At 38.8% G+C, this 22,885-nt stretch overlaps 1 protein-coding gene and 1 long non-coding RNA gene across 3 annotated transcripts in view; one reads left to right on the plus strand and one right to left on the minus strand.

Annotated features, from left to right (window-relative positions):
- The window catches only part of LOC306651942, a 48,670-nt gene that overhangs the window by 1,918 nt on the left and 23,867 nt on the right, over positions 1-22,885 (plus strand). The gene's annotated exons all lie outside the window — the stretch shown is intronic.
- Positions 1,857-22,885, minus strand: part of KIF4A (kinesin family member 4A) — a 125,200-nt gene continuing 104,171 nt past the window's right edge. Inside the window, exons 21-31 of one of the 2 annotated variants that reach the window (XM_079124895.1) lie at positions 20,560-20,715; positions 20,333-20,433; positions 18,412-18,541; positions 16,641-16,811; positions 16,129-16,236; positions 14,801-14,878; positions 14,275-14,373; positions 13,563-13,745; positions 4,557-4,673; positions 2,858-2,980; positions 1,857-2,608 (exon numbers count right to left, since the gene is read on the minus strand). In XM_079124895.1, the coding sequence (XP_078981021.1) occupies positions 2,408-2,608; positions 2,858-2,980; positions 4,557-4,673; positions 13,563-13,745; positions 14,275-14,373; positions 14,801-14,878; positions 16,129-16,236; positions 16,641-16,811; positions 18,412-18,541; positions 20,333-20,433; positions 20,560-20,715 (1,467 nt within the window). In that variant the 3' untranslated portion in view covers positions 1,857-2,407. The remainder of the gene's footprint in view (positions 2,609-2,857; positions 2,981-4,556; positions 4,674-13,562; positions 13,746-14,274; positions 14,374-14,800; positions 14,879-16,128; positions 16,237-16,640; positions 16,812-18,411; positions 18,542-20,332; positions 20,434-20,559; positions 20,716-22,885) is intronic. The other variant, XM_079124896.1, reaches the window with a different exon arrangement.

Raw genomic sequence — 22,885 nt, forward strand, 5'->3', positions numbered from 1 at the left:
TGCACTGGATTTCAAACAGTGAGAAGGAAGACTGGCTCTCTTCTGCCAAGAGCTGGCCCCCTCCCTCTCTGCCTTCCCATTGTATCCAGAGGCTCTAGTTGGCAATGGCAGAGGCTCCCTTGCTCCCTCAGAATTAAAATGCAAAGAGAAACAGGGCTGCTTGCTGGCAGGAGGCCAGGGAGGGCCAGCGGGTCACCCAGTCCTCTGCAGGCTTCATTTTAGGCAGGTTGTTGTTCAATTTCCTTTGCTTAGTCTGTGGTGAATTCTAGAGTCTCAGGTTTTAAGTTCTTGGGGATGGTGAGGGAGCTTTGTAAGAAGGGTAAGTGGGATTCAATATGCACAAATATGAATCCCTGGGCTTGTGAACCCCCAAAAGTCTACAAGTCCAATCAAGGGTCTGTGCATGACATTCAAGGACTGGCACCCTTTTAGCTTAAGGAGAGATGGAGAACACTCTCAAAGGAGAAAGCAAGTAGCCAGCACTGTTCTGTCCTGGAACTGAACAGCAGTATGGTCCTACACCAAGAAATTGGGCTGCAGGGCATTAGAAAGTCACACTTCAACCGGGTGTGGTAGTGCATACTTATAATCCCTGTGACTCAGGATGCTGAGGCAGGAGGATCACAAATTTGAGGCCAGCTTCAGCAACTTAGCAAGGCCTTAAGCAACTTAGTGAGACCATGTCTCAAAATAAATATTAAAAGGGGCTGGGGATGTGGCTTAGTGGTGAAGTGTCTGAGTTCAATCCCCAGCACCACACACACAAAAAAGTCACACAACAGATGGGTTAGCTCTGTTATTTCAAACTTTATAATTCTAGATAAGTTACCTAACTTCTGGTACCTCAGTGCTATACGCTGGAGCTGAAATGTTTCTCAAAGACCCATGTGTTAAAGACTTGGTTCCCAACCTGTGGCACTGTTTGAGAAGATGTGGAACCTTTAAGAGGTGGGGCCTAGTGGAAGGTCCTCAGTTCATTGGGAGTGTGGCTTTGAAGGGGAGAGTGGGGCTCTCGCCTCTTCCTCTTTTTTGCATTCTGGCCATGAAGTGAGCAGTTTTGCTCTGCCATGTGCTTTCACCATGATATACTGCCTCATTACAGGCCCCAATGCAAATGGGACCAACAAACTATGCACTAGAACCTCTGAAACTGGGCTAAAATAAATGTCTTCAGAAACGGATAATCTCTGCTGTGAGGCTGACTAACACACTCTTTCCTCATCAGCAAAATAAGATCCTCTCTCTATCTTGAGCATTTTTTGTGAGGAGCAAATAAAATTGTGGCAGGAACATGGAGATGCTTAGTAAATGTGGTTCCTTCCTCCCAGATCTGGAGGCAGGCAGGGTCTAGAGTGGAGGTCAGGCCACTGGCCTTAGTACTGTTATTCTAATTTCTTAGGGTAGCAAAGCAACATAAGATAAAATATTGTGGGCTGAGGTTGTGGCTTAGTGGTAGAATGCTTGCCTTGCATGTGCGGGGCACTGGGTTCAAGCCTTAGCACCACATTTTAATAAATGAATAAAATAAAGGTCCATCAACAACTAAGAAAAATTAAAAAATAGATACAATATTGTAATCACAATCCTCTGGGAAAGAGAGGATTAGCTACACAAAAAGACAGGGTGGGCTGGTGGTGTAGCTCAGTGGTAGAGCTCATGCTTGGCACATGTGAGGCCCCAGGTTCCATTCCCTAGCACTGTAAAAAAGAAAAAATATGGTAAGCAACTTGCCCCAAAAGGTAGGTTCAATAACATTTGATCAATCTCCTTATAGCTTTCTTAGGGGCTGGGGAATACAGATTGAATTTTGTTTCTCCATTGAGCACCGAAGGATCTTCCCAAACAGTAGATGGGTTAACTTTTGTTTATTTACTTAACATTTAAAAATATTTTATTCACTTAAGTAACATGGAAGACAATTGAGGGTCCTGTTACAACACTTAAAATTCAGTCAGGGAAATTAAGGTTCCAGCCCCATCCCTGAGGTGGGGTGAAGAATTTGAGCCAGGCCTCCATCCTGGGCCAGCCTCCTCCATTAAGCTGAGACAATCTAGAGGGGAAAGCCTTGGCCTCATCTTCATCAGGAGACAGACATAACTGCTCACAAATAAAAAAAGAGCTAGATTGTGCTGAGGACTGGTTCCTGATGAGTCACTGGAAGGTCAGTTGGTTTTTCTCTTCAGGAGGTGGCTTAGCACCTTCTAGAGAAGAAAGAATAGTAGTCTGGGGCAGGGGCTGGAGCCTGAGGGCCAGCATTCCACAAGGTTCCCCTTCTTTTCAGTATTATTCTGCCTCTTTTCTTAATAGCAAGCAATCTAAATTCCAGAGAAGTCATTAGAAAACCCCTGCTGGCTGCAACCTGAAAACGTCTCTTAAGGCAAATGGAGTAGTGATGGTGACTCCAGTTTTAGTGGGTCTCTTCTTCAATAGGGGAGCAACCAGAGAAGAAGCTGGTATTACTGGCCAGAACGCGCTTCTTTTTCTTTCCTGGAGCCTTATTTTCTTGGGTTTCTGTTGCTGTATGTTTCAGTTCTGGAAGGTCCAAGGAGGGCAGAGCTGGAACCTTCTTTAATAGCACCTGCTCCACATCATACATCTCTTTCAAGATCTAGGAAGGACAGACACAAGTTTGCATAGACCTTGGAAAGGGGCATGACAAATGCTCAGCAAACTCCCAGTCATACATGGTATCCCCTAAGATTGCTCTATTAAATAAATACACAAACCACTCTAGTCAATGCCCAATTCCCAGTTCCCAGAAAATGGATTATACTTTTCTCAAATCAGACTCTATCATAGCTAATGCAGCAATGGATGCTAATATACTTTTCTAGTGCCTGCCTTATAACCCACCTACCTTGCTGTTGGGAGTGGCACAGACGGGGTTGAAGAAGCTCAATCCTGGGGTCACCTCTGTGGGATCCTCCAATTTGAAGGAGCCTTCGGAATCCTGGGTCCGTTCAACAGTGCCCAAGCTATCCTGAGGATCAGCCAGACAGGCATATTCTAAATTTGGCTACCAGGGTTACAAAATCAGTATGTTCTTCTTCAACCAGGGAAGTCCCAGCTCTTATCAGTCTAAGCTTGACTGTTCAGTCTAAGCAAGTCTTAGGGAGACCATGCCTGGGGAGGTCATAGGGCTTGACATGCCCTGTCCCTGAATGAATGAAGCAATCTTGGAGGTAGCCTCTGAAGGCAAAGGTCTGAGCAGGATAGCAGCACAGGACATGTCACAAAGCAAGATTTAAAACACGGCCAAGTCTTGGTCATTTCTTTGATTAAACTTCTCCTCTCTATAATCTATAATAGCACTTCTATAGGGTGTTGCCTGTATTAGTATTCCTTTCAGGTAAGAAAACTATGCCCAAGAGAGAAGTTGCTTAGGTAACAAGGTGACTCTGTGTAGAACTTGGATTAGAATTATAGCCTGTTGTCATGGTAACAGGCTTAGATTAAGAGTCAGAAAGTCTGACATCTAATCAAGTGTGTCACTTCTTATCACTGAGTTTTAGTCTTCTTTTTTGTAACATGGAAGCATTGAACTAGACCAGTAGTTTTTATAACTGAAATCCTAAGAGGAAGCCCAATATATGAATAAATAAAAAGCAAGTTACTTTGGTTGAAATGGGTTTGAGCCCCTTCAGGTCTCATCCATTAGCCCAGAGGCCCTTCCATGTAATAATCAACTCCAGGACTCTAGAAACCAAAATGAAAACCCATGGAAATAAGGTCCCTGCTACTTCTATGATTTTTAGCTTGATCTCTAGCTTGCTGCTTTAGTTCTCTGATGCTTACCTATCTTAAAAGTACTTTTAATAGAAGACCCATGGCAAAACTGTTCATGTGTAGATGGTTGAGAAATGCATGAGGAATAATCATTAGACACTTGCTAAACTTATTTCATGTCACATAGAAAGCTGTAGCAACAAGCTTTTGCCATGGGCATAGGTAGGTGTAAGGCAAGTACAGGGATCTGATCTGCTCAGTACTGTTCTTTCCAGGGCACATTTTTGCTATTCCTGGGAGCAAAAGAGGAGAACAGCTACATTTACACAATACAGTAAGAGTCACAACAATGACTATTAGTTTTCTTTTCTGAGAGCCATGGAATACTGATTCCCATGGAAAGGGTCTAATAACTAATGGCTCAAGTTATCAGAAGGATTAAGATCTTTCTTAGAAGTTGCCACCTCAGCACGTGGCTCTTACAGTTCCAGCTAAGCCTTTGGACTAGTTTGATCCTGCATGTCCAAATGCTTGTAAATTCCTGCTTTCCTGTTCCTTGTTCCTACCTCTGAAAGTGTACAGAAACTTTACAACTGCATACCTAGGAGTCACCTGGGAAGGGCTATGGTTTCTGAAGGGGGTGTGAGGACAGGTGAGCAGGGAGAAAGGGCTGAGGAGTAAAATGCCTCTTTTTCTGGGTATAGAGAGTAGGAGAAGGGTTGGAAAAGTTATATGGGAGACTCCAGGTTGCAGGACGGGAGGCAGAAAAAAAGGTTGGAAACTAGTGGGAAGTGGAAAGGAATGGTGAGGGGAAATGGAATTGGTCCTACCTGGGCTTGCTGGCGATTCCGACACTTTGTGGGGTCACAGCTGCAGGCCACGCCACAGTCTGACTTTTGCTTTCTGCACCCACACTGCTTGTTCCCACACCAGCCCTTGCAGGAACACTACAAAACAGGTTTGTGGAAAGACACATTACTGAAAGGATTAGAAGTCTAGTTTAAAGTGCCTTCCCTTCATTTGCAAGCCTTTCTAGAAAAAAGTGGAAAGTATCATTATCTATATCAAACTTCGATCTCTTCAGTCCTCTCTTTTTGAGAAAAAATGATCACCAAGAACAACAGCAGGTTTAACTAAGAACATGTTATGCTAGGCAAATCTATTTTCTGTTTTGAATTGTATACTTGAACGACAAATGAGAGGGATACTGTAATAATGCAAGGTGATTGACAGACTCTTTTTTAAAAACTATTTTTTCTAGTTGTTGATGGACCTTTATTTTATTTATTTTTATGTGATGCTGAGGATTGAACCCAGTGCCTCACGCATGCTAGACAAGTGCTGTACCACTAAGCCACAACCCCAGCCCTGACAAAGACTCTCATGATAATTTTATGGGCAAAGTGAAGAACTGTGAGCTAGATAGTAGTATATTTAGGTATATTTAAGGACTGAGCATAGTTGCTTGATATCTTTAGATCTATCTAATTGTATTTGCATCCAACTCACATTTCTACATTTTGTCTAGTGTCAGCCTAGGCTTTGTCTGCACTTTAATCATTCAATATTTTAACAGAGAATGGATGGAATGAAATAAAATAATTTACATTTGATAGTACTTTATAATTTTCAGAGTATTTTCATATATGTAAATGTGAACTTGCAAAACCAGTTTACAAGGTAGGCTTATTTATCAGCTCTAACAATAGCACAAAGCTGGAAGGATGATTAATAGGTAAGAGAAAAGAATCGCAATCCAAATATATTTTGACAGGTTAGAATTATGGGCTGAAAGTAGAAAGAAAAGATCCAAATAGGAGTAAATTAAATTTGCTATTTAGGTCCCCCCCCTCAAATCAGCCATATAAATACAATACTGAGAGAAATCTAACTTAAATGTAGTTTGTACAGAAAGGGCCTAGGGATTTGAGATGTGAGCAAGCTCTCTAAGTCAACATTGTGAAATGGCTGTCAAAAGGCAAATATAGTCAAGCAGAAATCTGGAGTTCAGAAAATATGGGGAGTAATTATTTCATGATACCCTGGTTAGTTGGACCCTATTTGAAATAATGGATCCCATTTTACAGTGTCAAATTTTCATTTATACAAAAGCATAGAGAACAATAATAATAAGAAAAATCTCACTCATGTCCCTACTATCCCCTTATTAAGTAAAATGCAGATACAACTGAGGTTTCCTGCCCTGACCCTTTCCTACCCTTTCCTGACCTCATCTGCCTCCCTCCCAGGGATGAACAGTGCCCTGAATTATTGGAGGTGTTTATCATCCCTATTGCATGTCTTTTACGGCATATGAGTTTTTTAAAAAGTATTGTCTGAAAGTTTTAAGCAATATAAATGGTACCTTATTTTATGTTGATACATTTAGCTCCAGTTCTACTCTAAAAACATGCAATTTATCCATTCTCCTGGTAGTGACATTCTTCACTATTACAAACAAGGCTGCCATAGTAATAGCTAACATTAATGTGTGCCTGGCATTCTTATAAACTTTTCCCCTATATTAAACCCATTTAATCAGTATGTATATTTTCTTATATACACATTGAGTTTTTTGTTTAACTATGTTTAATAAAGAGGACATTAAACAAAATAGGTGAGTGATCACTACAAGAAGAAGAGTAGAATGGATGGAACTGGCAGACATTATGTTAAGTAAAGTAAGTCAGACACAGAGAGACAAGTACCACATGGTCTCTCTTATATGTTCAAGCTTATAAAGAAGTTGACCTGAATGTAGAATAGTGATTAATATAGGTTGGAAAGGGTAAATGTTTGGGGGAAGAGAGTGGAGGGTGGATAAAGGGAGGTTGGATTTGATCAGTGCACAATATATGCATGTGTGAAAATTTCAAAGTAAATCCCATTATATGTACAATTAATATATATTAATAAAAATAAGAGAACTACTACTGTTGTGTATAACTAATTAGAAAAAAATTTTAAAAAATGTAAGCAGGTAAAAACCTCTGTCCTACAAGTCCAACATTACTGTAACTGAAAATATCTTGTGCTGATGTAAGATTTTTTAAAAACTATCCATAGGGAGTTTCAGTGATTAAAATAGATGTTGTTCTGCTACCTCATTTGAAATATCACCAGTAATACATGACTGTGAAACAATACCAGTGCCTGAATTAATGAAACTACGATGAATACACACATACACACACACACACAATAAGATAATTAGCTGAGTTTGATGAAGCATGCCTGTAATCCTGGAGACTCGGGAGGCTAAGACAGGAGAATTGAAAATTTAGTGAGACCCTGTCTCAAAATTAAAAAAAAAAAAGAGCTGGGAATGTGGCTCAATAGGTAAGCACCCCTGGATTCAATTCCAGTACCCTCCAAAAAATAATAATAAAATATAATAATTAAATATAGAAAGAAAACGGTAGAAGAAACTGGGATAATTTGGACTGGAAGAGATAGGTGGCAGAGCTCATAGGATGAAAGGTAGGAGTCAGAAGGAACATCAATGAGCATCTAAAACATGGTTTGATACATGAAGCCCTTCTCTAATATAATATCCTTGGTCTAATTACCTGAAGATCTATTTATCCTGAGATGATGATAGTTTCTATATAACCTTTATCACAGGATTCAATTTTGCCATCTAGAATGACATGGAATCAGTTTAATCCCATTTTCATGGCATAGTCACTCAAACCCTAACCATAATTTTTTACTCCCCAGGTCCCCCTGGCCCAATTCTTCACAAAGCTAAAGATACCTAGTTTCCTTGGATTTACCAAATCCAAGTATCCTTGTCACCCTGAGTACACACCAATTTGTCAAATTTCATCTTTAATTTTGAGATCCAAAAAATGAGTACAACTCTATAAATGTGGTGTGACCACCATGAAATAGACTGTGAAATAGACTGTGACAAACACCTTCCTTGTTATGGATCTGATAGTCTAGTTAAGGAGGCCTAGAGTCAAAATTGCATTTTTTTCCTTGTTACATCTTTGGAGCTGGCAGTGGTGGCTCATGCCTGTTATTCCAGCTACCTGTGGGTAGGCAGGAGGATCCCAAGTTCGAGGCCAGTTTTAGCAACTAAGCAAGACCCTGTCTCAAAATAAATTTTAAAAGGGATGGGGATGTAGTAGAAAGTGGCGAGACCCTGGATTCAATCCCTAGAACTGCAAAACAAAACAAAACAAGACAAAATAAAGCATCTTCGTGGATTCATACTGTATTTACAATCAAATTCAAGTCCTTAAGTCTTTTTCATATGAGAACCATCACCATTGCTCTGTAGTTGTGAAGGTAAAGGAAACCATGATAAGTTCTTATTTTTTAACCAATTATGAAGATAGTATAAATAATTTAATAAAATTTGAAAATCAAAAACACGATTTTTAATTGCTATAGTATTTCATCATGTGGACAAGTCAATTTATTTAACTAATCTCCTAATGTTATATATTAAGATTGTATTTTTCCCCTGTCCTGGGGATTGAACCCAGAAGTGTGCTTTACCACTGAGCTACATCCACGGTTCTTTTTTTTTTTTTTTTTTTCTTATTTTGAGATAAGATCTTGGTAAGTTGCTGAGGCTGACCTCCAACTTTGATTCTCCTGCCTCAACCTCCTAAGTAATAGGTATGTGCCATTGTGCCAACTAAAGATTGTTTTCAAATAAATTGTTCACTAATATAAATTATGTTGCAGTGGATAGCCCTGTATGGAAATATAATCTAAAATGTCCCATGATTGACAAGGCCCTCCAGTCTGCCCCTCTGACTTTACCTTGTGTTGCTCTCTTCTATTTCTCAACACACTCTAGCTACTCATGCCTTTTCTACTGTTCCTTGAGATGTCAAGTTCATTCCCATCCTGAGCTCTTTGCATTTGCTATTCTTCCTCTGATTTTTTCCTGACTTTCTCCTTTGTTCAGATCTTATCTTATACATCTTTTCACTCTTTTTCCCAACCCATCATTCTCTATGGTTTAACTATATTTCCTTTACTTTTTCTATATCATCAACTAAAATTATTTTGTTTTCCTGGGCACAGTGTGTGTCTTTCCACAAGAAAGTACTTCATGAAGGCAAAGGTCTTAACTTGACTTTCTGTTGTATTCTCGCTACCTAGAAATAGTACATGGCACATAGATACTCAGAAAAGATTCATTGAATGAATACATGTATTTACATACCAATGTCTAGTTCCTTAGTATAAATTCCTACATGTATAGGAAGGAAATGGATAGGGCCATAGAATAGAAACTCTTTTTAAGTATATGTGCTGCCAAAGCAAGAACAATAGGTACATTTTTAAGACTCTTAATATTTTCAGTCAGGTGTAGTGTTTTACACCTGTAATCCCAGCTACTTGGGAAGCTGAGGAAGAAGGATTGCTAGTTTGATGATAGCCTTGAGAACTTACAGAGAACCTGTCTCAAAATAAAATTTAAAAAGGGCTGGGGATGTAACTCAGAGGTAGAGCACCTGTGGGTTCAACCGCCAGCATGAAAAATCATCATCATCATAATCTTAGTAACCTTTGCCAACTCTAGTTATTATGTTAATAAAGAAAAAAATTTTAAGGGAGGGAAAGGTAAATAGATTACAAAGAAATGATATTAATCAAATTATGTATGAGCATGGGCATATATGAATATGATATAATCCTACTATTACATATAATTATAATGTACCAATAAAAAAAATGAAGTTGGGAGTGGTGGTGCACACCTGTAATTCCAGTGACTCAGGAGGCTGAGGCAGGAGTATTGCAAGTTCAAAGCCAGCCTCAGCAACTCAGTGAGGTCCTAAGCAACTTAGCGAGACCCTGTCTCAAAATAAAAAATAAAAAGGGCTGGGAATATAATTCAGTGGTAAAGCACTTCCAGATCTGGTACCCAAATTTTTTTTAAAAAGTGAAAAAATAATAGTTTATTGTTTTCAATAAGACAGAGCCAAAGACAGAATTCTATGACATGTCCCAAAGATACCTCACCAGGATGACACTGGTTCCTTGATTGTTGTAGTCTGGGTACATTCCTTCAGCCATTTACAAATTAATCTAAATGCTTAAAAATGTTCTGTTACCTTGTCCTTGTCTCCCCATTTTACCCAAAGAGATAATATGAAAGCTGTATCTGAAGGACTGTCATAAAGAACAATAATTAGGGGCTGAGGTTGTGACTCAGTGGTAGAATGCTTGCCTAGCACATGTGAGGCAGTGGGTTGGATCCTCAGCACTGCATAAAAATAAATAAATAAAATAAAGGCATTGTGTCCATCTACAACTAAAAAAGAAAAAAAATTTTAAAAAGAACAATAATTAGACTTTTATATTGCTGACACCCATTGGGAAGCCAGGCACAGAGGTGCATGCCTGTAATCCTAGCTACTGAAGCAGCTAATGCAAGAGGATCATAAGACCCTGTTTTATGACCCTGGTAAGACCCTGTCACAAAAACAAAAAACCCTAGGACAGCTCATTTCAGATAAACAAGGAACACCTTTCTAACAACAAGTGGAATACAATGGGCTGCTCTGTGAGATTGAGTTTCCCCTTATGCTAGTCTTTAAGTAAGCAGAGGCTAGATAAACACTTGGTAGTGGTAGTACAGAACAGTCATGATACACAAGACATATATAGCACAAGTGTCATGTACATGAGGTTTAACTTCATCCTTATTATCTCTCATCCCAGGAAGCAGATCACAATGTCAGAGAGGAAGTGTGACTTTGACATAGATATAACTGTATATACATGTGTACGTGGTGTGTGTGTGTGTCTGTGTGTCTCTGGGTACACCAACTGCTGGCAATTCACCAGCATGTCCTAGCACCATAGTTGAGAACTAATAGAAGGTTTTTTTTTTTTTTTTAATAAAGAGTGAAAAGCACAGATGAAAGACTTCTGGGGTTCCTTTAAGCCTGTGGTTTTCAGCCCTAGCTGCACATAAGAAAACTCTGGGGAATTTTTTTTTAAAAAAGGCCAGGTCCTACCTCAGACCAATTAAATTAGAATATCTGGAGGTGGGGTCCCAGGCTCCCTGTATTTAAAAACTCCCTTGGAATTTCCAATATGCAACTAGGTTGAGAACTACTGCTTTAGAGTTTATAATTCTTCTAGTACTGAGTTCAGTGTTAAACAAGTATCTTAGAAGGACAAGATCTGGTCAAAAATTCAAAGAACATCAGGCTAGGAATTAGAAGGCTTGGACTTTAGTCCTAAATATAATACTTGGCATGGCCTTGGATATTTTATCCAAGTTCATCTTCCTTCTTTTATCAGTAAGGTAAAGACAAGAATATCTACTCCCTTCTTTCTGCCACAAGGACATATAAGAGCATTTGTGAAAATGTTTGGTGTTTTAATAAAAATACTGGCATATTTTATCCTTAACATGGTGCTTCTGGACATATTCATTTTATTAACTTCTCAGATGCCATATAATACTATATAAAGGTAGTATCATTAAAACTCATTCACAAAACTTTGACTATTACTTTGATTCATGGCATCAGTGCTGGAAGGGAATCTTATATATCATGGATTCTAGTCTAATACCTTCATTAGATAAGGGATAGATAAGGGATCTGAAGCCAAGGAAGATTAAGTGACTTGCTCAAGGTCACCCAATGAACCCATGTCTATGTGGCTTGTACGTTATTACTTTTTCTCCTATAGCACATGACCTACACCTCAGCATCTCCTTAGTACAATGTGGCTGAATGAGGAAGCCATTAACTCTGGACAACTCATTTTAGTGTCTGCTGTAGTCTCCTTTGCAGTAAAGCAGTGACAGTACCTGCCATCCTGAGATGGGCTGAAGCAATAAAAATAAAGGTGGCTTTCACACACAGCTAAGGTTGGATACAAGCAGTCTGATAAAGTGGTCATAGCATTCACATATTCTGAGGTTGCCAAAAGGGAGAAACTAGATGTTATGCCAAATTACTCCCCTTAAATCCTAACTTTATTCAACTCTCAGATTATAAAACCAGTGCAATAGCCTAGAAAAGAATCACTCTCATGGTTTTAGAAATAGGAGTTATCATCAATAGCAGGTTTATTTATTTGCAATATTTGCTATACTACTGTATTTCCCTTTTTAAATTTTTTTAGTTGTAGATGAACACAATACCTTTATTTTATTTATTTATTTTTATATGTGCTTCACATATGTTAGGCAAGTGCTCTACCACTAAGGTTCAACTGCAGCCCCTATATTTCCCTCTTAAGTTAGAGCAACAGTGCTATAATAAATATATTAAGCTTTCCTCAAGGACAAGTATACCCAAAGTTGCTTCAAATTTGCAAGCTCCTTTCCTCAGAGGCTTCAGACCCTCCATTATTTGTTTCTGTGTATACATCTCCACTTAGTCTTCTATTACTTAACTGATCTTCAAATCTACATTTAGCTCATGCTTTCCACTTCAACCATAGTAAAGTGTCCATCAATGCTCATGCGGAAATCAAAGAAAGACAGACATGCTCTGCCCCATTTTCTCTAATGTCCCAACTCCCATTATTCTACCATCTTTAAGTTTTTGCAATTTGCCATTCGTTGTGCCAAAAATGTTCTCCCTGTTTGCTCTTAAGATGATACTTACCTTTCTATCTTATATGCAGCAATAGTCACCTTTCAATGGCATCTTCCTAAATTAGGCCTTGTTAATTTGGCTTTAAAAATCAAAAACCCCTTAGTCCAGTTTCCTGAAATAAATATGCTAAGGTTCTAGTTATGCTTCAATTTCTTTGGCTTGTTTTCCCATTAAGTTATAAGTTCTCTGGGGCCAAGGATGGGCTCTTGGTCCCACTTTGAGCATGTGGTATGTTGCATTCCTGATGACTCTGGTTGAACAAATGCCTTAATACCATACAACTGTCTATTCCTTCTGACTTGCTTTGGTTCTGGTATCGTGGCTTTACAAGGCTCAGTTCCCCATGTGGTGAGCTATCAGCTTATCAAATCAAATAAGCTTCTAGGAAGCCAGCTAAGGCAATGTATGAATTGTTCTTTGTGAGTGGAATGTGGCTGTAGGGCACAGCTTGGTTAGTGGTGGTGAACTCTAGTGCCTGGGAAGTTAATGTTTCAACATAAAACATCTATGTTTGATGATTATGTAGGACTATCATTGTGTAAGTAAATAAAGCATGCCTCAAAGTCAATTGTTCCTAACTAGCCTTAACTTGGTGTGTTTGATCTTAATTATTAGTCTTTTCTGTAAATCCCTTAGTCTCTTAGCCTAGTGAGAAAAAATAATAGGCAAGGAAGATAAATTACCCACCAAGTTTTAGATCTACAGTTTTTACTGACATGACATCATTTGGTAGAAACAAACTACTCGGAGTCAGAATATTCAGTTTTAAGTCCCATCATTTGGTTTTATGACCTTGGGCAAGGTCATTACCCTTCTGTGGGTCTGAGGTCTACCTATAAAATGCAAATATCTCACTGGATGTTTTGTGATGATTAAAAGATTACATAAATAAAGATGATTTGTAAACTATAAAGTGCTCTAAAAATATGAATGACTGCTTTGAATGCTTTTTGAATCATCTTCAATAAAATGGTATAGAATATTACCTATTCAGACTACAAAGATCCTGAGAAAACTAACAGAACCAACTTGCACTCACGCAGCCCTCCTTCTCTTGTTGGTGCTAGGTTTTACACAGAGCTGGCCCAACAAGTCCCCCTTAGGGGAGTCAATGCCTCTGAATGGGATACAAGGGGCTTAGATGCAGGATAGGGGCCAGAACATTCCTAGATTAAGAAAGCTTTCCCACTGACAGTGAATACGAATGAGTAACTCTTGACAGAGTTAAAGCCTGGCTCCTACCCCTTGGGTGTTCTTCCTGGACACCTTAGCTAATTTTGTTGGCTTCCATTCTTCATCATTCCTATCATCACCATCACCATCGTCATCCTCATGTTCATTCACAGAATACTCTGGATAATATTTTAGATCCTCGATGTCCATGCTTTGCTCCAGGAACTTTTCTTTAACACGGGAAGGCTTTGGCTAAGAAAAAAGGTTTGAAGTAGTTATTTAATAAAAATTAAATAATACATATGGTATCATATCTTCCCAAGTAGCTGCTTCCAGCTATTATTTCGGAGCAGAGATTTCAGATTCCTCAAATATACCCCACTTGCCTTTACCAATCAGAAAAAAAATTTGCTTTAGCCTTTGGCCTCAGAGTCTTTGAAGGGATAGAAACTGGAGGCTGATCAATCTGAGGGAGGAAGGGAGGACTCATGATGTGATGAGATAAGGATCTTTGGATGGACAGCTGAACATTGCTCTATATTCCTCCTCCTCCTCCTCAGCTATATTACATAAAGCCAATTCACAGACAAAAGTCAGACTTCTGAGGAAAAAAAAACACCTATTTTTCTTAGGATGGTATTATAGTTCTATTTGGAACTCCAAGAAAAACTGAAATTTAGAATTTGGGTATTTTAAGTCTTAACCTCTTATAAAAGGCAATTTTGCATACTCACCCTGAACCTGGGTTATGCAAAGGTATCATAGGCATTAAGCATTTTACCTTGGGTGGGATATATTCAAAGGAAGAGTCTGGAGATAGAAGGTTATCCTTAGGAAGATGAGGTTTCTGCCTGCTGGCTACTTGGAGGAGGGTCAGTTTCTATTTGAAAAGGAGAGACAGAGTAAAATGTAGGCAGCTTCTGGGAGTGCCCATGGTTAAAACACCAAGATTTGAAACATTTTCTTTTCAGTGCTGGGATGGAATCCAGGACCTTAGGCATGCTAGGCAAGTGCTCTACCACGGAGCTACATTCGCAGTCTATTCAGCTCAATTTTAAACCATAGTAAAGTGGGGCAGGCTTAGAGTAGGTTGAAGGACTCCTACTTTCTAAGATTGTTATCGAATTCAAAATGGGGCATATTTTAAAACTTGTGTTTTTGCCACTTTGAAATGCACATGACTGAATCACATGGAAACACAATGTAGACCTCAGAAAACAGCTAAATCACCAAATTAAGGGTTGTTCCTGAGTAGTGGCCTCAGTGGCAACTGGCTCTCACAGTGCTTCATCAAGTGGGTGTATTACCTGCTTCATGATTTCATTCTCTCGGAGAAGTTGCTGATTTTGCTCACATACTTCTTGCATCTTCTTGAGCTCTTCATCCTATTTTCAGATGCAGTGATAGGTGGGGTTATTTTGGGTACTACATGTAGGTTACCAAACAACTCACATAGATAAAAACATACTGCTGCCAAGTTCCTGGCAACAGATGGTTTTTGCACAGCAGGCACTGGAACCCAGAAAATTATCTTACTCCCAATTCCTAGGTGCCCTGAATACCTCTTTTTTTAAGGTACTGGGGATTGAACTCAGTGGCACTCTACTACTGAGCTATATTCCCAGCCCTTCATTTTTTATTTTGAGACAGGGTCTTGCTAAGATGTCCAGGCTGGCCTTGATCTTGTGTTCCTCCTGCCTCATCTTCCCAAATTGCTGGAATTACAACTGAATACCACTTCTATTCCAATGTGCCTCATCAGCACTGACCACAGTTGTAGGAACCATGAACTCAATCTGAGAGTCTTCCTTATTCTTTTCCATTCTCTAGCCTCATAGTCCCTATTCACATCAGGATGTAGATTCAGAAACCCACAGAATGTCAGTGCTATTTCCTAAAGCTACAAATGCTTCCATTCATCCTATTGAACACAGACTAGACAGTTTATTTCCAAGTCTCATAAGCCTTATTAAACTTCCTGATGCTTAAGATAACTGGATTCACACATACAACCTTAACTAGTTTGGTTATGCCTTATGTGGGAGGTACCAAGGAAACCCCAGGGACTGGTATTGCAGGAAAAAGATTCTAAGTTGGACAAAAATAGTGCTCCAACTTGCTACCAAAGGGTGTGGTGTTCTTAGTCTCTGGAAGAAAATCCAGACCCCAGGCATTATACAAACATGTCAGGTCTCAACTCAGAAAAACAAGCTCAGGAAGATATAGTTGAACACCCCTAGAATTCTCAGTAACTATTAAATAATTCCACTGTCTCAGCTCTTTAGAGTTCAGTGTTGACACAATAGAACCAGGAGGGCTCAAAGTCTGGTATGGAGTATATATTGGTGTTATGGTACCAAGAACAAGATATGGCTATACTCTGATTATCCCAAATCTGATCAAGTAGGGTCAAAAAGCAGTATAGGCTATCATTTTAGCCTTTCATTACTCTCTTCTGCAAGTATAATGGTCTAAATGAGACACAATTTTTTTTGGTTGGGCTGGGGATTAGAACCCAGGGCCTATAGTACTTGTGAGGCAAGCACTCTACCAACTGAGCTATACCCCCAGCCCGAGATGCAACTCTTGATGAGGCATGTGAAACCCATCTCTGGAGACCTTTCCCTCCTCATACCTGACACTTCAGTGTGCTCAGCAGCTGCTGCTCCTTTTCACTGACTGACTCCTCCAGCTGCTTCTCTGCCACTTGGCTTTGCTGCAGCTGGCTAAGAAGGTACAGCACCTAGCAAAAGACACGACCCACTGGGTAGTATTAAAGGAACCAGGGGAAATAAGAATTTGACCTAGTTCAAGCAGTGATCCAGGTGACTCCTTCCTGATTTAGAGGCAACCTGTTGTCTTTCTGCTCTTATGGCTTGAATAGCAATACTGTTTCTCAACACATTAATCTTGGAATTCAAGCCAGACGCTAAGAGCCATTGCCACTGGTAGGTGTGAACTCAGATATGTCACTTCTGTCTGTTTCAGGCTTCTTATTTGCAAAATTCAGAAAACAGCCCATGCACTTTTGTTGCAAAATTCAGAAAACAGCCCATGCACTTTTGAAGGGCACTTCATTATTTAAACTAACTAAGGGCAATGACAATTCTGTGTCTGTTTCTAGCTTCTTGACTTGCCAGAATGTACCTTCTCTTGGTGCTGTTGCTCCATTCTGACCAGCTCAGCTTGTAACTCTGTCTCTATCTCAGCAAAACGATTTCGTTCCTCGTACAGCATCTTCTGCATGTCCACACAGCTGGCCTTGCTCTGTTTCAGGCTGCTTTCAAGCTTGCTGACCTGTATTTTGGAGGAGACCAGCTGGAAGGGATAAAAGAGATCAGTTTATTTGGAGAATGACCCACATTTCCCCATTCATTAGGCAGGAACCTGCTAGCTTTCTTTAAATGGTCTAAGGAAAGTGCCTCCATGTCCAATTCCATTCTTATTTTTTCATGTCATATGGATTCTAAAGTGAATAGTAACATGACTACTATTCTGTTCCTAGGCCAAGAGTCCATATTTCTGCTGTGAGATGTATTTTAAGTCTGGAAGCCACCACTAAAGTCATTTTATCTCTTACTCTGCCTCAAGGTCCAAATAAACCTAACATGAATAGTATGTGACAATTCTAAAATTCTGATATTAAAGAAGTTCTTCCTTAATTTTGAAGAGAAATTGACATGACACACCCTTATGTCCAATTCTGTCCTGTCTCAGAATGTCTGTGTTCACACGTCAGAACTTGTAGACACTTTAGCTGAGACTGCAGATCTGGCTCTTCAGGCTGGATTCATATCCTGTGCTGGCCTAGTTTTACATTCACTACTAGCCCAGATGGTGAACATCATAAATACCAGCGTTCACAAACCTAATCAGGATTTCTTAGTAGAACAAATCTGCTAACTTAACATGAAAATGTGTAAAGGGGAAGCATTACTCTAACTTGTGGATTCAGATGGAGTTTATGCTTGTCTTGAGTGAAAAAATGCCTCAATCATCAGAGGTGATCAATTTTCATTCCTCTTGTGACAATGTAAGCTGATGTATTATTTTAAGGTCACTGAAGATGGCTTTTCCTTAAAATGAATCTTTATATGTCAAAAGATGCTTAGGTTTTCTCTTTTCAAGACTATTTTAAAGTTTTTGAATATATAGCTCATAGGTCTTTTAACAAGTAGTACAATATAAAAGTTTATCTTTAACCAGTAGTCCACTAGGGCATTCTGGCCTTTTCCTAAAAGCAATAGTTAACATTTATTGAGCATTTGCTATATGCCAGGCATGATAAGTATCAATTTGTGAGTCATGTTATATTTTTGTTAGTGACTGGCCTCTATTTGCTTATATCAACTTTCATGCAATAAACTCTCTAATAGTAGTATCACTGGGTTTTTCCATAAAAAGTGGCAAGCAGTTGGGTGCAGTGATGCATGCCTGCAATCCCAGTGGCTTGGGAGGTTGAGGCAGGAGGATCACAAGTTCAAAGCCAGCCTCTGCAACTTATTGAGGCCCTATTTCAAAAATAAAAAATAAAAAGGGTTGGGGATGTGGCTTAGTGGTTAAGTACCCCTGGGTTCAATCCCCAGTATCAAAAAAAAGCAAGAAAAAAAGTGGCAAGGACATGATGGTAGTATTCCAAGGTAATTTCTTTCTTTCTATTTTGTGTTACTGGGTATTAAACCCAGTGATGCTCTAACACTGAGCTATATTCCTAGCCCCTTTTTAGTAGTTTTGACACTAAAACTAAATCAGGTCTCTTACTAAGTTGCTGAGGCTGGCCTCCAATTTATGATCCTCCTGCCTCAGCCTCCTGAGATACTGGGATTACAGGCATGTGCTACCACACCTGGTTCTAAGTTATCTTATTTCAACCTACCTCGCCAGATCCCTAATTGTTGGTAAGAAGAGTGATATTTACCTCTCCAGTTAAATATTTCAGGGCACACTTGGCTTCCAGAATTGTAGCAATATTCTCCCAGCGTTGTTTTGGCCGGTCTTCACTTTCTGCATCCAATAGCTTCTGCTGTAGGTCAGCAATCTGAGCACTCCTTCAGGGACAGAAACAGTTTTGTTGTGAAAAGCTTCAATATCGGGAAGAAGGACAACTCTGAGCAGAAACTTCAAAGCATTTTATGAATGGAGGTACCAGTTAAATAATCAATTAAATAATGACTGGTTAGAATTATACATAGTATCTCAAAATTCGTTACAAATGGACTCCAAGAGATTATCCAAATGGTTTTTATTTTATTAAATACTGGTTGAAATAAATGGGTCACATATAGAGAGACTTAGGAAGATTTATTCTGGTAAGGCCTTTGTTATAGTGGATTGACTGACTATATTATGACTTTATCATGAAGTCCTGTAAGTTTGGATGGTGTAATAATGGTCCACCCATGGAAGGAAAAGATTCAGGTTGGAAACCTGAAGGAAAATCTCAAAAGAATTGGTAGATACTCTTTGCTGGAATCAAATACCAAGCTGATACCTATGGCTGGTGTTATGGAAAGTTATTATTTATTTTGGTACTGGGGATTGAACCCAGGGGCACTTTACAACGGAGCCATATCCCTAGTCCTTTTTATTTTAATACAGTGCCTCACTAAGCTGCTGAGGCTGCCCCTGAACTTGCAATTTTCCTGCCTCAGCCTCCAGAGTCACTAGGATTATAGGCATGTGCCTCACGTCTGCAATGAGAGGTTGTTTTAAAATGCCTTCCACAGGACTGAGAGGTTTCTATGACTAGATACTCTGACCCTGTTTAGAACTTCCAGATACTTTCCAATGAAGTATGCCCTAGAACAAAGTCTATATAATATTTCAGTTTCATTAGTAACTTCTTTTTCAAATTTGCTGTTTCCAGTGAGAGGGAGAATACCAGCATGTGCTTAACTTGCAATACTATGTTAGGTTCCTGTAAGGAATATGGGATAAAAGTAATCTAAGATGTTTGTTCTCAAATGTGGTGGTCTCAGGACCTTTCCCATTTAAAAAATAACATTGAGGACTTTTAAGAAACTCCCACAGGATATACCTATAGTTATTTATAGTATAAATTAAAACTGGGATAAATTTAAATATTAAATTCACTTAAAAATTTTTTTTTTACACCCAGGGCCTTGTGCATGCAACGCAAGCACTCTACCAACTGAGCTATCTCCCCAGCCCCTTCACTTAAAATTTAAAAACCCATTACATATAAAGATTTTACAAAAAATAACTGTATTTTTCAAGACAGAAGAAGATTTAGCAAGAAGAGTGGGATTATTTTACTTTTTTGCAAATCTCTAATGTCTGGCTTAGAAGACAATTGGATTCTCATTTCTCCCTCTGCACTCAATCTTTTATGACATGTTGTTCCAGTTGATGTAAATAAAGACAATCTGGTCTTACATGGATATGTAGTGGATTGACTGACTATATTGGGTTTCTCTAAAATTCCGTTGTTAGTTCTACATTTCAGATACTACTACATCAAAAATTGTGGTGTACTGCAAACAGCATGGGCTTTGGAATTAGTTAAGAGGGGGTTTTGAAGCCTAGCTCTGTTATATGCTAGTTATTATATTTATGGCAAATTTCTTAAGATGTTTGAACTTCATTTTAGATTTCTAAAGTAAGAATAATGATACTTACCTCATAGGGCATCAGAGGGACTGAATGAGAAAATTTATTTAACATGTCTAGTCGAGTATCTGGTTCAATGCATTGTTACTGTCTCTTGTTTTTCCACCATCACAAAGTTCTCGAAAAACAAGGTTTTGAATCACTGAGTTGATAGGTTCTTATTTTTGATTCTAGGGATAAATTTTAAGCCTTGAAGATAGTCCTGTTACCTGAGTTCCATTTCAGTCTCCAGACTTTCAATCTGTTTTGTAATAGAATCTTCTGACTCTGAAACTTGACCACGCATTTCAGCAAGTGAGAATGTGCGCCTCTGTAAAGAAAAATAGTAGGTATGAGGGTGAAGTTCTAAAAGGAAAAGTAATCATCCAAAGCAGTGAGGATTTCTCAGGAATGTACAATCTGATTATTGAGAACATTTTTTCTTAAGGACACCTACCCGGAGTTTAAGAGGTGGATTCTCCCCAGATTCCTTTTTTTCTTTGAGTTGAGCCACATCCTGAGCCAGGATTTTTCTATCTTCAAGAAGGTCATTTAGATGGCGTTTGGCTTCCTCAGTACTAACCATAACCTCAATTTCATTTCCAAGCCAATTCTAGAAGGAAAATCAGTGATGTCTGTGTTAGGGATGAGGAATCACTGATGCATGGGCAAGATTCAGCTCCAGAGTTAATTTCATTTGGACCAGAGCTCAAGTAACTAGAAGTGAGATTTCTATTTGTACCTATATTCACCAACAACACTAGTACATCTCAAAGAGCCTTAAGAGCAATATCCCAACAGGTCACAAGAAAGTGTTTTTCTGGGCTGGGACAGTAGCTCAGTGAGAGCAATTGCCTCTCACATGCAAGGCACTGGGTTCGGTCCTCAGCACCACATAAAAATAAATAAAGATGTTGTGTTCATCTACAACTAAAAAAAATATTTTAAAAAAAAGTGTTTTTCTACAGAAAACATTTTTCCAGATATCCTAGTATTTCTATGTGCCCTGTCTTTACTCTCTCCATTTCCTTCTTAACATTTATTCTTTGCCTTTTACTACTCATGATATAGAATTGAAGACAATTTCTCTATTATCTATTCTATCTATCTATTCTTATGTAGTATTGGGGATTGAACTCAGGGTGCTTTACCACTGAGTCCCTCTCCCTTTTTTGGTACCAGGGATTGAACTCAGGGGAGCTTAACCACAGGGCCACATCCCCAGCCCTTTTTATTTATTTATTTATTTTTAAAATTTTGCAACAGGTGTTGCTAAGTTCCTTAGGGCCTCGCTAAGTTGCTGAGGCTGGTCTCAAACTTGTAATCCTCCTGCCTCAGTCTCCTGAGTCGCTGGGATTATAGGCATACACCGCCATGCCGGGCCCTTTTAAATTTCTTTTAATTTTGAGACAGGATCTCACTAAGTTGATAAGGTTGGCTTCAAACTTGTAATCTTCCTGACTCAGTCTTCTACATTGCTGGGATTTCAGTAGTTTGCCACCACACCTGACTAGTATCTCTTCCATTTAATAAGTAGATACACTGTCTTAATCTTTAAAGTAGATGAAGGGAAACTGAAAGAAAGAAAACATAACTCGCTAAATCCACTTTTTAAAAAATTATTTATTTTTTGAGACAGAATCTTTCTCTATTGCCCAGACTGGTTGCAAACTCCTGGGATTAAGTGATAATCCTCAGCTTCCCAAGTAGCTGGGACTACAGGCACATACCACTGCACCTGGTTCCAAATTCACTTTTTAAAACAGTAACCTTGGGGGCTGGAGGGGTATATCAGTGGAACAGCATCCTTAGTATGCACAAGGCTATGGGTTTAATCACCAGCATTAAAAAACCAAAACAAAGCAAAACAAAAAAAACCAGTACATATTACTGAGAACATTTCTGTTTTGATGAAGATATACCATGCTAATAGTAATCAAAAGAAAGCTGGAGTGGCCATATTGATACCAGATGAAGTAGAACCCTTATGAAAGAGTACTATCACAGGGATTAAAATGACCATTTCATCACGACAAAGGGAACATCTTAATGTCTATGTACCTAAAAACAAAGCACCAAGATTTGTGAAATAAAACTATATATAAGTCAACAAAGAAGTTAACAGAACCTATATGCTGCCTAAAAGAAACACATTTTAAACATGAAGGTACAAATAAGTTAAAATGAAAAGGGTAAGAAAATACCACTTTAACACTAATGAAAAGAAAGCTGTAGGGGCTTTATTAATATCAGACAAAAGTAGATTTGGAACCAAAAACATTTCCAGAGATAACAAAGTTCATTTCATAATGATAAGGGGGTCAACTAATCCTAAATGTTTATGTCCCTAATAACAGAACTCCAAAACATAAAGTTTTGAGTATCTTACATAATTTATTGAATCCTGTATTGAAAGCAAAAAACAAAATGACTATATGGATACAGGAGATAAACATGGGTGTTTTCTAGACATGATGGGATATGAAGACACCTAACACAACATCCAAAAAATGTTGGCAAGAGAGTATACTATAGAGTATGGGTCATTTACATTTGTGATCACATGGCTGTATGAAAGCTGCAGCTTGCTGCTGCTGCCTAGTATCATGAAGAATATCCCACTGGAGCACTTGCCTAGCATGCATGAGGTCCTTGGTTCAATCCCCAGTACTACAAAAAAGAAAAAAAATATCCTATTGTGTATCTCTAGCCTGTGAAAAGATCAAATCCAAAATTCAAAGTAGTTTATAATGAATATATGTCACTTTCACACAATTGAAAAA

Source organism: Sciurus vulgaris (genome assembly GCF_902686455.1).
Source record: "Sciurus vulgaris genome assembly, chromosome: X".
Lineage (NCBI taxonomy): Eukaryota > Metazoa > Chordata > Mammalia > Rodentia > Sciuridae > Sciurus > Sciurus vulgaris.